This window comes from Frieseomelitta varia, unplaced genomic scaffold (assembly GCF_011392965.1).
Source record: "Frieseomelitta varia isolate USP_RPSP 00005682 unplaced genomic scaffold, Fvar_1.2 scaffold_247, whole genome shotgun sequence".
Classification (NCBI taxonomy): Eukaryota; Metazoa; Arthropoda; class Insecta; order Hymenoptera; family Apidae; genus Frieseomelitta; species Frieseomelitta varia.
Window position 1 is genome coordinate 574688 of NW_025109976.1, and position 12528 is coordinate 587215.

Consider the following 12528-nt stretch of genomic DNA (forward strand, 5'->3'; position numbering starts at 1 on the left):
TAAACTATTTTAACAAATTAAGAATACATTCGTCTTTCGGCATATTGCAATATTATGTATTTATCCTCTTTGAACCATTGACAAGAAATATTTCAAATTTAAACGCTCGAAGCGTTGTGTTCAAATTAATAATTAACGATTCGTGTGCCTCGTTTATGTTTCTAAAGCTGCGCGAGAAACCTCTGCTAAAACTGCTGAAACCAGAATCAAAACTCCACTCCGAGATAACCAGAAAGAAAAATTATCGCGGATACGTTGTTTCTCGAAGCTTTCGCCAGCCAGATTCTTCCAGATAGTTTCAGCGGCTGGGGTTTCCGACGATAAAAAATGATCAGCCGTACGTGCGAATAGCCGCTGTCGAAGATCGCGCAATTTAAAACACGTATCGCTCGTAGGGCGGCGAGAAGCACGGCTCTCGGAAAAGTTTATTAAAACTCCGGTAGGATTTCGTGCGGAAGTTTCGTCCTGGAACTTCGAGACACGTAGCTGGAAACGGGAAGTTGAAAAGTGGCCGCTTTAAGAATTCTCTTTCAACCGGGCGTGGATTTGCCCCGCCGCGAAATTCATTACGCGTCAAAATTTCCCACGGACCGGTGGCCATCGCTATCGTCGTTCGCAACTTTCCTCCTAATCGTTCTTTGGATATTCCTCCTGTCCACTCTCGTTCCACGCGAATATTGGAAACGTTCGTAGATCGCCATTTCCAAGAATTTGAAGAATCGATATGTTTAGTTTATTGATTAGAATATGCAATATTCATGGTCATCAATCCTTGGAATCTTTAATCTTTAATCTTGTTGATCCTCTGTCTTTGTGTCTCTTTTTGAATCGTGCAAATTTGTTTCTTCAGCTTCGTTTTTTTTCTTTTTTTTTTTTTTTTTTTCTTTTTTTTTTTTTTTTGTTCCTTTCTCCGTTAACTGTATCATACTCTTTGACAGATTTTGTATTTTTGCACAAATTAGGTACAGTTGGATATTTCAGATCGTTTAAGAAACAAGACCAGTACATGAGAGTTCAACCATTTATAGTTTGCCCTAAAACAACGAGGTGAAGTCACCGGCGACCCCGTTGGACTTTAAAAGTCTCTACAGATATACTTAGACAAAATACCGAACGTTCGTATAAATTAATTGATGATATCATGAATCATAAGATAGGATCGTCGTTTTTTATCTTTACTGCAACGTATCTCAGTCACTTAAAGCGTTAATGAAAGCAAACGAGAAGTTACGCTTGAGAAATTTGTGTAATTGTTTTAAAACAGAGGCGAGGAACTTCTTCCTCCACCGTGAATATTAGTTCTCATTCTGTTTCGCAGTTTCTGTATCTTCCTTTAACTCTGGCAAACTACAGTAAAGAAAACAATTTATATGTATACATATACATATATATACCTGATGCGACTATCGTGGTCGCGACAGTCTCATGCAGTGGAGGGGATAGCGCTATGAAAGTAGGGGCACGTACCGCCAGTCAGCCACCTCTGTTTTAAAATATATACGATAAGTTATATTTCCTGCTATAACTTTTTCTCTACAAGTTATTATTGTTATTATTATTTTTCTTTGTAAAGTTTGATTCTCCTAGAAGCGTACGCTTGTCCCTGGAAAATCAAAAGGATCTCGCTTGATTCATGTAGCCTAACGAGCTTGACACGTCTGATTGCAGTGAGAGAGGTTACGTTGTCGGAGCTCAGGGACTCGATAGCGAGGTTACGAGAGAGAGTGAAGCTAGTATGCCGAACGAGGGGCTCTCCGCCGCCAAGGGTGCACTGGCTGAAAGACGGTATACCTCTGCACCCTCGCAGAGGCCTCAGGATTCAACACAAACGGTGAGTCTGCTTTCCAATTTGATTTTGCAGCGAGAGACGCGTGGGAAAAGAAAAAAAGAAATTATCCGGCTGACAAATGTGTGCGATTGTGTGCGTCAGCGGCGCACAGTTACGTTACACTGCAGCACAAAGATTCATATTTATCCTTTCGCTCGTTTTCTACGCGTGTCGTTAATTTTGAACAGGGCGCAATTAAAATGCAATTTTGCTCTCGCTTTAATTTTTATTAAAGTCTAAAAGATACTTGCGATCGTCGTCGACGAGAAATTCTACGCAAAAAAAAAAACGAGAAAGAGTGTGCCCCGATCGTTCTGAAATGCATCGCGGGTCACCGATGATCACCATGGCAATTACAGCGTTGAACAACAATTACATCGGGCAGTAAATGCGTCATTTTCCATCCGATGAGTTGCACTTTCCCCCCCTCTCTTTCTTTCGTCCCTCGGATAATCGAGCGTGCGCGTTATTTATCAACCCGACCCTCCTGGTATTTACCAGGAAAAAGTGACGGTACTGCGGTGAAAAGGAATTTCAATGGAGCCATTTCGCAGGGTAGGAGGGAAAAAAAAAAAAAAAACGCGACGCAAAAAAAAACCAACGAGGGTAATGCACGCGAGCGTTTCGCGTGCATCTGAAAAATCGTCGCGGGGGGTAACGACTTGTCGCGGGGTGAACGCGAAACTACGTTTCCCTCGTCCAGGAGGAAGAACAAGAGGCGGGCAGCACGCTTCTGACTCGTGGAACGAACTTTCGCGGCGGCCGAAATCGCGTAAACCGAAAGGTTTACGAAACGCTTGGCAAAACTTTCGGCTTTATAACCGGAATGGATAACGTACGACAAACTCCTGTTCGCCGCGCTAATTCGCGATTAACGAAATCGTTTCGTGTTTGGCACCGAACTGGTCTCGAACAACGACCCGCGCGAACTTTCGCCGCTCGTTTTCTCATCGTTCTTCATCGTGCCAGCCCCACTCCCGTCCCTTTTCGCACGATTCAACGGCCGTGCAGCTTCTAATATCGCTGCCAAGAATACTACTCGCGTGTGACATCGATTTCTGCGCCCCCTCTCCCCCCGTTTGGCGATCGCGTGCCACCGAGCAATCGATCGTAACGACGTTAATCGCCATTATTACGCTCGATTTCTTTTATTACCACTGTCGTGGCGTCCGAGGATTCGTTCTGGCTCGGCTTCTGCTTTCGTTGTAGATCGGTTCCGGATTCTGTTTCTGCTTCTTCCTTGATCCCTTCACTGCGTACGATGGATTGTAGCAAACGAAACTTTTTATCGATTCTATCTTCGTCTCTAGCTACCGTGTTTCATCTTGGTAGCTCTGCATCAGGCACGGTGCGTGCACGTTGGAACAAAATTAATTGACGGTCAGACAGATGGAGCCAAGACAATCGTGTTTGACGTGTTTGTTTAATTTGGTGAAACATTTCAGTGTTTGTTTATACACCGAGTTGACAAATAGAAGTAAAGTTCCCTTTGCCATGTCAGTAGATGGAGAATTATAATTTTCTTTAAAAATCTCAAGACAAGTGTTACATTTGTTCCAAAACTGGAATAATTAAATAACACTTTATGCAACAAAGAATTTACAAAATACTAATATATTAAAATTTATTTTGATAAATTGTATTAAAAAATATTAAAATATAATTGTAAAATATAATTGTATTAAAAAATATTAAAATATATTATAAAATAGAAGTAAATATCCCTTTGCCATATCAGTAGATGGAGAATTATAATTTTCTTTAAAAATCTCAAGACAAGTGTTATATTTGTTTCAAAACTGGAATAATTAAATGACACTTTATGCAACAAAGAATTTACAAAATACTAGTATATTAAAATTTATTTTGATAAATTGTATTAAAATAAAATATTAAAATATATTATAAAATAGAAAAAAATATTAAAATATTATATTAAACAATAATATATATTATAAAACTGAAAAATTTTATTAAAATACCGAATATTAAAAGTAAAATGTATCCCAAGACTTCTGAGCAGGAGCATATATGTAAAAATCCTCGAATAACTAGATCAACTTTTGTGAAATCTTAATAATCCACTCTTTCCCTGTCAGACTTTCCTTGCTCCAACGTTTTCTCGTTTAGAATCGTACGAAAATAACAAAGGTGACAAGACTGTCACCTACACACGTGGACGACACCTTATTTCTGGCCCAAAACATGAGTCACCGAACCAAACGATCAACCTGGCTCCGAGTAATTGACGATTCGTAAATTTCCGGCAGACGGGAAACGCGCGGTTCCGCGAGCCATTACCACGTCCCTGGCTGAGCTGTAATAATTTCAGACGGCCTTTCGGCCGGATTTACTATCCACGGAGGAACGATTATAGCGAGCGAGAAAGAGAGAGAGAGAGAGAGAGAAAAAGAGAGAAAGAGCCGGCCGGCCCTCTTCTCTGATGACTCAACTGTTGGCAAGACTCTCTTCTGGCCGCTTCTGCTGCTCGCTACTCTTTAAAGATGATGCATTCGTGTATCGCGCGTCATCGTTCTCGTGTCTATGCCTCTGTGTGTCGCCAGTCGCGACGCGAGAGCATATTGTAATGAAAACCGTCCACCTCTTTCTCCGTCTTTGCCCGTCACGCGAGTCCTCGCCGCCAGTTTCCACAATTTCGCTGTAAACGCGCCCGGCGCCGCGGTTCTTCATTCTCCTCAACGCAATCAACGTAAGCGTAAGCAACGCTATCTTCCGCGCGCGATATTGTACCAACTTGTTCTTTGAGCGGGCGCGCACACACACACACACACTCCGCTTGTTTCGACTGGCGAGGAAAAGAAAGGGAAATCGCGAGACGCGATATATTTTCGCTGTCGTCTGAAGAGAACCAGGCTGACTCGCTGCGAGTGCTCGCGACGAGCGTTTAATGGCCGTTTTGTAATTAGTTTTATGGCCGGCGGAACTGCTTCGGAACGGCGCGAGAATCGATGGGAAAGTGGCACTTGCCCCGCGGCGACACCATCGCGACACACCGCCGCCCCCTTTTTCTTTTTTTTTCTCTTAGAGAATTTTTAACGAACTACTCGCAAGAAGAAATTCATTTTTTATATTTTTCTGCACGTGTACAACGAAGGGGTTCGATGCGTGACGAAAGGGAAGGGAAAGAAAAAAAGAAGAGAGAGAGGAAAAAGCGTCACAAAGAGAAAGAGAGAGAGAGAGAGAGAGAGAGAGAGAGATCGTGTACGAGCGAGTGTAAATTTTTGTCGCGACAGAATTTTTTATACGACCACTCGTAATTAATTAATCGACAAAGAACGCACGAGAAAGAGTATTTTTCGATTCGACGATTACCGTTTAAATTACGTTCGATGAAATATTTTTAACGCAACAAAAAGGGCAACCGGACAATCGGCCGGGATGCAAAGGAGGGAAATAATTATACATTACAACGATATTTGTAAACTTGTTTTCCCTCCGATTTTCACACGTTGCAATAACTCGAAAAGCTGAAACTGTTCGGCAAGAGAACATTTCGATGCAAAAATTTGCTTTCGGATATAAATAATGTTACTAAAAATGCTCGAAGCTGAAATGATAAAAGTAATAGAAATATGGAAACCTATAACGTTGAATAATACGTTGAGATAATAATAATTAAATGAAAGTTGAAATAGAAACTTGAATGTCAAACAAAAATCTACTTTCTAGCTCCCATGGGAAAAGATTTGACCATCAACATGCATGCACCCGGCAAAAAATATTCGCTCACGCATCACGAATTTGTTAATATTCGCACTGCGTCAATGACACGTTAAGAAACTCGAAACTCGAGCGTTCATAATAAATTTACGGCCACTCAGAAGAAAACTCATTTTCCGTCGACGGAATTATTAGCGGCTGATGTTCGATCTAGTTCCACGTCGTTCATCGATATTTCGAGTTTTATTACCTCGCGCGGATTAATCAACAGCTCGTCGCAGGAAGTTGCAGCCCGCGGACTCGAAACTCTAATTTCTCGGTTCGTCGTGAATGGAGAGAGAGAAAGAGAGAGAGAGAGAGAGAGAGAGAGTGAGAAGGGGATGAAAATGTTTCGTGCCTCGCTCTACACGCGGGATCTTTTATTCAAGTGGTTTGATAAGTCGAGCAGATACGTTATGCCACGCTGTTGTGCGTGTAGAATGAATTATTAACACGCGAGTCACTCAGACGCCACGTTGATCAACTTTGTTAATTAAAATGACACAGGAGAGTGACAATTAAAAACGTTGCTTCCCGAAAATTATCCTTGCAATTTATAATCGTGGAAAATAAATTCTCGAGTAGGAGATTTGTTCTTTTTTTTTTTTTTTTAATGTTCAATAATAATTAGATTTCGATTATTCGGACGAATAATTAATGTACAGCTCGTGTAGACGACGCGCTGATGAACTTTGTTAATTAAAACGCGTAGAAGAACAAGCGACAATTGCAGATGTTATTTCCTGAAAATTTATAATTGCGTTGAGTAAATTTATGGAAACGAGAGTTCTTCTTTGAGATGTTTGTTTGATAATCGCTAGTCTAATGACAGATTCCTTTACGTTTGTGGAGAATTTGCACGAAATGGACGTAATAATAGTACTTATCGCAATTAGACTGCGAATTTAAATTCATGCTTCAATAAACGCGATTCAAGAGATGAAACAGAGATTCGTTTTCACTGTGAGGTATTATAACAAGTATATTTCACTTTCGTACTCTGCGTGCACTCTGCACTTTTGCATAAAAATTCACAGTGTACTTGTATCTTATAAATAATAGTTATAAAAGAGAATACGAATCTGCATAATTACAGTTATACAAAATTTTACCCAATAATCGATCAAGCGAACTCTTGCTGATTCGAACGTGAACTCACACGAACGAAAAAAATCACTAGCGACGTGGGAGAATCAATATGCTTCAATTATACAAACTCCAATTATAAAAACTATTTCCTCCCCAAAGTTTTACTATATATGCTTAGATAATACGAGAGATATCGATCGAGCTCGTTCCACGCTAGCGCAACATTTAAAAAATTGTATAGAAAACCAACCACCAAACGGACAGGTCGAAACGCTGACGCTTCTAGAAACTCCAATCTCCAGTTTCTCAATTCTCTCTCAATTTCGTAAATATATACTTAAAAATTTCACGACACGAGTGTGTGAAAAAGTCAAGATGTCCCTTTGAAGGGACATTTTCATTCTTTTATAGAGTCGTGGGGAGAAAAGGAATTGTTTAGTGTTTGCACATTCGCGCGCGCGAAACTTAAAAATTTTCTTTTAACTTGTATAAGCATTCTGAATGGAGAAAATACGTTTGGAATGTACGTGACTTTCCACGAGAGACAGAAAATTCTCTGTTTCTCTTTTCCTCTGGACCACCGGTCGGTCGTTTCCGATCCCCTTTGCTCAAGAACAAGAAACTTCAGCTGAGGAAGACGCGCCGATAGGAAGTCATCGCGCGAAAGGAGAAGACAAAAAGGGCGAGCTGTGAAAGGAGCACGGACCGTTGCCTCGCGACATTAATTTTCCACCAGCATTCAATTAACTTGAAAGCCCCCGACGTGGCTCAAAATTACACGTCAATCGGATCAGGCAATAAACAAGACTCGCGGAAAACGGTGACGCGCCAGAATTCGTGCACCAAGCAAGAGAGGTGATGTCTCTTTGCCGCATGGATAGAGAACCGAGGCGTTTTCTCGCTCGTAAGGGGTTCGTTTCTTCCGAGCGCGATGAAAGCTGAAATTAAAATAAAACGTAAGATGAAATTCCAGAGGTGGACAGAGCCGCCGGCGATTTTATGCCCGCGAACGAGCGAACCGGCGCAGACACGTTCGATTTTACGACGGCTGGACCAGAACGAACGAGCTTCGTGGACAGTAATTGAAAATTACTACAGTGTACGACGCCAGCCACGTTCACAACGTCCCGATGAATGATCGTCGTAAGATTCTCCCTTTTATGACTTCGTGGTGTTTCATACGTTCCGTACGACCATAATGGCGCGCGATCGAAGCTTTGTGAAAGAGCAGCTGACATTCAGAGAATTTTCACTCCGTGAAATCTATACACTGTACACACTGATCTCTGTGGAAACTCGAAGAAAAAATTATTCTTTTCTAAAACTTTCACTAATTATATACAACTATAATAAAACAAAACTAAATAAAACTAATTATGTACAACTAATTCTGATATTTTAACTAATTATATACAATAATAAAATAATAAAATATAATAAAATAAAACTAATTATATACAACTATAAACTATAACTATAACTTCTATTCTATTCTAAAACTTTGTAACATATACAATTGCAGACGAACGAAATCAATAGTAAGCATCAGCTGCCATCGACGAGATTATATAATAATAATAGGTGGGCCCAAAAAAATTTTTTTTTTAATAAAGCATCAAAATATACAGAAAACTAATTTTATCAATTTTGAATTAAATTCAAGTTCAATCGTGATTTTTCTAAAAATCTTTAAGGAAGAAATTTTCTAAAGTATGTATTAAAAAAAATTACAGATTTGTTTTAGTAGGAAGTGATAGTTGTCGTCTCTGAAGGATCAAAAATTTTGAGTCTCGAAGCGGAGACTCGCGATAGATCGAGATAGAGGACAAAAGATAGAAGTAAATTATCATCGGCCGAGGGATAATCTCGCGAGGTTGAACGAGCAAACGATCAGGAAGAAAGAGGGTTGCCCACGAGCGGCCGATTAATATTCCGCGCGAGGCGCCTCCGCGTGGAAATTAATTCAATAGGAGGCGTTATCGAGCGGTGTCGATATGACGAACGGCTGGCCGGGATCGAAGGCCGATATCCGGCAGCCGGCGAATTAATATTAACAATTAATCAAGCGACGGAATTGGCCAGACTCGCAAGACGAGCATCGGCGGTCGCTTTAGCTCGCCCGCTTCGAGTTTGATGAATGCCGACTTGGTTGTGGCTGGCAATTATTTCGAAATTATCACGTTCGTGCGTCGTCGTTACCTACAACCGTGTTCGTTTTCGCGGGCGTTTATTATCCAAGCCGGCAGTAGTTATCTCGCTAATTTGTCATCCGGCAAAGCAGCGAAGGGGGTTTGCGAGCCGGCGAGCTGACAAAAGTGCACCTTGCGCGTCGCGTAAGGGCCCTTATCGAGAGTGCTTTCGCGCGTCGACGTTCTTTGCGCCTCTTGCGTCCGTAAATTAACCGAGGGGAGGGGGACAAATGTTATAATTACCGGCGGTGCTCGCGTTTCGCGCGCTCGCGCTTCCTGGCCCGCTCAAAGAATCGCAGCCCCGCGACCAGATCCAACGTTACGCAAACACGCCAAGCCTCGCGAGGCCTCTCGCGAAGTAGTTGTTCGTTGGTTGGTGCCTTGCGCTAGAACAACCTGCCACGAACGTCGAGAATTTTTTGTCCCGAAATTGCAATATTTTCTCAGTTTCTCAGTCGAAACCCAGGCGAAACAAATAATAAATTTATTATTTCTCAGTAATTTCTATCCAATGATGTCGATACCGACGAGGAAAGGAAAGTGACAAATTATTGTATACGGTTTGGTCGCTCGTTATGGTCCGCAATCAGTTCCCAAATTGCAACACTTTCTCAGTTTTAAGTATATTTAAATGTAAGGGAAAACGAACGATAAGTTTATTACTTCTTAATAATTACTATCCAGTGATCATCATATCGACGAGCTCAAAAGAAAAAGAAAACGATGAATTATTGTATACGGTTCGGTCGCTCGTTATGGTCCGCAATCAGTTCCCAAATTGCAACATTTTCTCAGTTTTAAGTATATTTAAATATAAGAGAAAACGAACGATAAGTTTATTACTTCTTAATAATTACTATCCAGTGATCATCATACCGACGAGTTCAAAAAGAAAGCGACGAATCATTGTACGGTTCGGTCGCTCGTTATGGTCCGCAATCATTTGTCAGCGCAAGCGGCTAATCCTTTTCAGTCCTATCGAACGCATATATCCGTTCAGTGGAAACTATGAACACATACGTGCATTTGTTGATCTTTTTCCATCTCCAGTGACAATTAATAGTGTACGAGATAAATGCAGTCTTGTCACAATCAAATGAACGACTACGTTAGATTTTATAAATATTTTACAATCTACGCAAACTATTCAATTTTGTATCAGTAATACAATTAAATGGTTTAATTGTATCAACATACACATACATATGAAATTGTATAAAAGTTTTATTTTCTGCGAAATGAATCGAACATAGATATAAAGTATTTACGTAATTTGAAAGTGGACATTTCGTTGTTAACCGCATTTTTGGTTCACTCGAATATTCGTATTCATTGACACACAATCTCCGGGTTAAGGCACGTTCTAAATTTTAACGACAAGCACGAAAATAGCTCTCTCGCATCGTTCAATTGAAAAATTGCAGTTACGTAACTTGGTTACGCGTTGTATCAATCAAGAGTCCATCGATCTTTGGCAGCCAGCTAAGCGAAAAAGTATTCCGTCCACGCTCAAAGAACCTTCCTGCGAAAAGAATTTCAAACGTACGTCGATCGTCGGGGAACGACCCGAGTGAAGTCTGAGCGATAAAGAAAAATATTCGCAAGTCTGATTCTAAAAAAAAAGAAGAAGAAAAAGGAAAAAATACCAATCGTTCCTAACCGTTTGTTCCGTTGGAATCTGTTCAGAGACTTCGCTCTTTTTATTTCTTTTTTTTTTTTGGAGACACTCTGTAACTCTCTCTTCCTCTCTTCCTCTCTCTCTCTGTCTGCCATTTAATTATATCGCAGTGGAAACGATCGCGAAGCAAATCAGGAGAGTTCCGAGAGCTGCAGGTATCCGACTTTCAAACGAAGGCCTTTCATTTACTCATCGCCCGGCAGGTGTATTGCTATCGAATTTCCATCGATCCGGGTGGACACTAGACCAGCGAGCGTTATCTGACGCGGCGTGCAAGCTATTAGGTGATTGCAGGTTTACAAAACCTGCGCAACGGCCCTTCGGTTTTCCAAACCGTCTACCTTCCAAAGGTGGCCGGACGTCTCCTTTGAGCCGCGTCCGACCAGACGCGGCCCCGCCGACGAATTTCAAAACAGAATAATTTGATAGAAAGATACGTCTTCCCGAACGATACCGAACGAACGCGCAAACGAGCCCAGCCGCCGAGAAAATCGAGCTGTTATCGACGAGTTGCATCGTTGAATATCTACGGTTGTCGCGTAACTATCCGTAAAAGAGGAATTCCAAAGGAACGAGTCGAACGATGACCACCAATTTCACGATTCGTCTCGCGATTATTCAGAGCAGTTAAATATGCCACACGTGTTATAAATAATTTATGAGTGCCGGTTCGATTTCATTGTACACTATGTTTCCTTATGCGCTTATTATTCATACTTGCAGGAGCGTATCGAACTCGTACGCGCGAGTAGCGATTTTAATGAAATTCCCGTGGCATTTTATTGACTATCGTTTATCGATTTATCGTTTAATAAGAAAATTCGAATTCTCAACACATTGCCATAAATATAACTTTGACGTAGATCTTCGATATGGACGATGTCTGACGAGAGAAAAAAAAAGAGAAAAAGTTAAACGTAAAATATTTATACCGAGAATCGCTATTCGCGCGAGTTTTCGACGTCGATCTGACACAAAAGTAGGGAAGATGATCGGGATTGAAACAAGCGATTGAAAATTCGCGATCTCTTCGAAATGTGACGGCGCGCGTATTTTTAAAAGAGCGAGTAAAACAGCGACGACGCCGATTTAAAGAAGAAGAAAAGAAAAAACTAAAATGGCAGAAAACATATTGTATTCTCAGTTGTTAATGATCAATCAAAGCAAACGGTCGTCACGAAAGCTTGTTATACATTAATTGAAATAAATAGTTATTTATTTAAAGTGGTGAACCTCCACGGTAATAAATTAACAGCGACACGAAGCGACTTTTCATAGAACTCGTTCCCTTTTCTTTCTTTCTTCTTTTTTTTCTTTTTTCTTTTCTTTTTTCTTTTTTTTTTTTTTGTTTGGACTTTTCATTTTCAACACCGTCACCAGAGAGACACGTGGAGGAGGGCGTGGAATCGATCCGCGACGCGAAGGCCGGGAAGCCGCAGGGCGTATCCTAGCCAACAAAAGAATAAATCGATAGGTCGTGAAATTAATTAGTATTAGGCCGGAAAGTGCCGCGTCGTCGCCGGCCCATTATTCATCCCCGCGATGTAAATGAATTCCCGCGAATTGGCACAGAAAACAATCCCTCCGGCACTCGACCGAGAGCTTTGTAGCTGCGACGCGGGTCGCTCGCTTTTCGATACTTTGTTAAATACGAACACGCGCGAGTGACACGCACGACAACAGTGGTGGACAAAAAAAAAAAGGAAAAAAAAAGAACGTGGTGTCGGGGAGGTTCGAGGCCCTCGAACGCGATCCGACGTAATTTGCAGCTTTGATCTGTCCGTTGTCGACCGCGCTAACGAGCCGCGTCGTAATACGCGCGATTTCGTCGTTTCGCAAAAGCGCGGAAATCACGAGCAACGCCCGCACGAATTCGAATTACTCGAATTCCCCAGCAGCCCCCTATCCCCGGCTGAGTAATTTCGTATTCAATCAGCACGCGAAAAAGGGCTTTCTCGTTGCGTCTAGCCGCAACGATTCTCGACACAGAGGAGGGCGCGCTTCCCGCTGATTTATTAATTTTC

General features: G+C 41.4%; 1 protein-coding gene across 1 annotated transcript in view; it reads left to right on the forward strand.

Annotated features, from left to right (window-relative positions):
• The window catches only part of LOC122528211, a 360579-nt gene that overhangs the window by 206034 nt on the left and 142017 nt on the right, over nt 1–12528 (forward strand). The window contains exon 2 of the mRNA XM_043653107.1: nt 1669–1831. Within this exon, the coding sequence (XP_043509042.1) occupies nt 1669–1831 (163 nt within the window). The remainder of the gene's footprint in view (nt 1–1668; nt 1832–12528) is intronic.